We start from the raw sequence: 3165 nt of genomic DNA, 5'->3' as shown, positions 1-3165 counted from the left end.
GTCATAAACCGTTCTTTCTAGTATCTAGTTCTGTAGCTCTATACGTAGCTTTCTATCCTACCCATGATATTTATGGCACGATTGACTTCAATTACTAGACTAGGACTATTTCATAGATTTTTCGTTTCTTAGGATGTTACATTTGGTTTGCATATTTTTTTCAGCCTTCTGAATATACAATAACAATAAAAGAAGAGCCAATCGATTCAGAGATCTGCGATGATTTGTCGCCAGTTGATACAAATACAGGGAATAAAAATGAAACAGCGACGTTTAAAGGTGAATCTTCGGACGACGTTTATTGTAACAATGAAGAATCCGCGTTTCCTCAAGAAAGTACGTATTTAGAAAATAACAAATCGGATCCTGATAAACGAAAAAGTAAACATAAAGTACCTTCAAACAACAGAATAAGTTGCAATGTTTGTTTGTTAACTTTTCAAGCTAAACATTTATTGGAACTGCATAATAAATTATATAGCTGTAATGTATTTAAGTGTGATAATTGCACTGCAATCTTCACTATGCATATTTCGTTAATACGTCATTTAAAGAAGCGATGTTGTACGAAAAAATTGTCTGGATATAAGTGTAATTTTTGTAACCGAAAGTTTTCCTATAAAAGACATGTCCAGTCTCATTTATTCCATGCGCATAGGAACGCAATATTTTCTGGTGGAAGCAAAATTACGAAAACATCTCCTGAATCGTTAGGAAAGTCGAATCATTCGGATGATATAATCATGGAAGAATCAAAAACTTCACACAGTCCCTGCTCAAAGAACGTAAATAGCTCAATAAACATATCTTTGAAACTATCTAATGATTCAAAGTCTAATGGTTCAAACAATACACCCACCAAGGGTTCGAGCAGCAATATCAAGTCTACGCATCCGAAATGGTTAAACGATTCGCATGGTACACCTTCGAAAAGAATGAAGCAATCCGTCCTTACAGACTTCATATCGACGTACAAAGACAAACCGAATGACAGATGGGTTAGCCCGGAAAAAGTTATCGATACGGAGAATATTCCTATTACTGCGACTATTATTCCAACTTTAACGCTCGAGACATTTAGTAACAAGACATCAACGGCTGCAGAAGTTATTCAGATGTCTACTTCTGTTAAGCGAATCGAATCTCCTGTTAGGAAAAGATCATTTATTCAAATTCATGTGAATTTAAAGACAATGATATCTTTATTACTGAAAGCTCGAATACCTCGCACAATATGTCTTACAACCTTAGGCCAGTGAAAAGATGTTCTTCTTTATATGATTCTTACGATTTATTGGAGTGTAAAGAATGTGTGGTCCGCTTGGAGAAATGCGACAAATTCTTGGAGCCTACTAGTTTTGTGTCAAATGAAGATGAAGACGAAGACGAAGTCGAAGACACTTTCAAACGAGCAGTATCGAAAAATGTGAAAGAGAAATTTGAAGGTTTTCGCGAAATAAGCTTGACATGTAACAAGAGGAATTTGAAGGTTTTCGCGAAACAAGCTCGACATGTAACTTGCCTTTGAAAGCTGACACGATTGCGTCAAAGCGATTCAATGAATTTGTAAAATCTTTCGCTGATGGATTAATCGTACCTCAACAAGAATCGGTTGAATTTCAGAAGAACTTTAAAGTCTGTCAGCAGAAAATAATTCAATGTCATATTTGTAAAAAATCGTTTTCTTCGAAGGAAAACCTGCGCGAGCACATGAAATTGTTCCATACGATTTACATTTCGAGCATATGCAACGCGCGTTACACGTCCATGAATAAGTTACTAACTCACTATCTACGTCAGCATGGTGTGTTTAAACGAAGGGAATGTTGCGTGTGTTATGAGAAGTTTGACACGTCGGCACTGTTGAAGCGACACATGATTCTGCATTGTTTGAAGACCATAAGGTCAAAAAAGGACGCTTCACCGGTTGATATTGAAATAAATTGCAATGCATTCAAGAAACAACACAAATGCAAAGGTTGTCGTAAACGATTTTGGCTATACTCATGTTTGAAACAACACGAGAATGTATGTCGTCGAATGAAAGTGTTAAGAAATAAACAACGCGTACCTCGTATAAACCATTCGTCTCGGTCCTTGAAAGAATCAAGTGACATGGAACTCGGCATAGTACAGTCGCTTGATTTGGAACAAACGTTGGATGTTTCGGGTGGGACGACAAGATCTTTGAAAAATTATTTGACTCCGAGTGCGCTTAATACGGATGATACTTCCTCTTCGTCATTCGATACAGCTGCAAAACACAGAAGGTTACTTGATGGGATTGCATGTGTAAAGGGTCATCAAGCCGACAAGATGAACAGAAAAAAGTTTCCTTGCACTACTTGTGGAACACAATTCCAAACATTTAAAAATTTGTGCATACACGAGCGCACCTATCGTCAAACAGCCACAGAAAAGTGTAACGTTTGTAACACGATGTTTTCCACTAAAAGATTCTTACAGTTTCACATGCTTGCTACTCATGCGCCTTCGTGTTCGGTGAACTACAAATTCTTTTGTAAGTTCTGCAATCAAGGATTTGTTAAGAAACAGAGTCTTCAAATTCACGAACGACACTTGCATATTGGGCAAGATTCTAGGCTGGTGCTGAATTCCGATTGTGTTGTGGAAGATAAACCAATCTGTAATATATGCCATTTGTTATTCGAATCCTACGAACGTTTAGTCGAGCATAACACGTATTATTACAAGGGTAATGATTTTTTATGCGCAATATGTGGTAAGTCGTTTCAAGGAATGTACAAGTTTTATCATCACAACAAGTTGGAGCATTATCCGGACGAACCATCGAAATTGTACCCTTACAAATGCGATACTTGTAACGAAGGCTTCAGCTACGAATCACAACTCCACGCACATAGGCTACACGTTCATTCGCACGATTCGCCCGCTGACAAAACGCGCGACCGCGATACATCGGATCAGACTCTTCGCGTGTGTTCATAGCATGTGTTCATAATTCTTTGGGTAAATTAAGATAATCATAAAATAAAAGCATAGAGAATATTTAATTCTTCGATTTATAGGTCGTTTGAAAATCAATTTTCACGGTACTATACTGAAGAATCGGCCTAGATTGAGACGTACAATAAACACACCAAGTACACATACACATACGAAGCAAATGATTTCAAAGTGTCC

At 37.3% G+C, this 3165-nt stretch overlaps 1 protein-coding gene across 1 annotated transcript in view; it reads left to right on the top strand.

Moving 5' to 3' along the window:
- Positions 1 to 2743, top strand: part of LOC105681474 (PR domain zinc finger protein 5-like) — a gene marked incomplete at its 3' end in the record, with an annotated part of 6636 nt that extends 3893 nt beyond the window's left edge. The window contains exons 2-4 of the mRNA XM_033323443.1: positions 165 to 1080; positions 1191 to 1445; positions 1490 to 2743. Coding sequence (XP_033179334.1) covers positions 165 to 1080; positions 1191 to 1445; positions 1490 to 2743 — 2425 coding nt within the window. The remainder of the gene's footprint in view (positions 1 to 164; positions 1081 to 1190; positions 1446 to 1489) is intronic.
- Positions 2744 to 3165: the final 422 nt, after the last annotated feature.

The sequence above is a fragment of the Bombus impatiens genome, unplaced genomic scaffold (genome assembly GCF_000188095.3).
Source record: "Bombus impatiens unplaced genomic scaffold, BIMP_2.2 scf_1020, whole genome shotgun sequence".
Lineage (NCBI taxonomy): Eukaryota > Metazoa > Arthropoda > Insecta > Hymenoptera > Apidae > Bombus > Bombus impatiens.
This window is presented reverse-complemented; position numbering and strand designations above follow the sequence as displayed.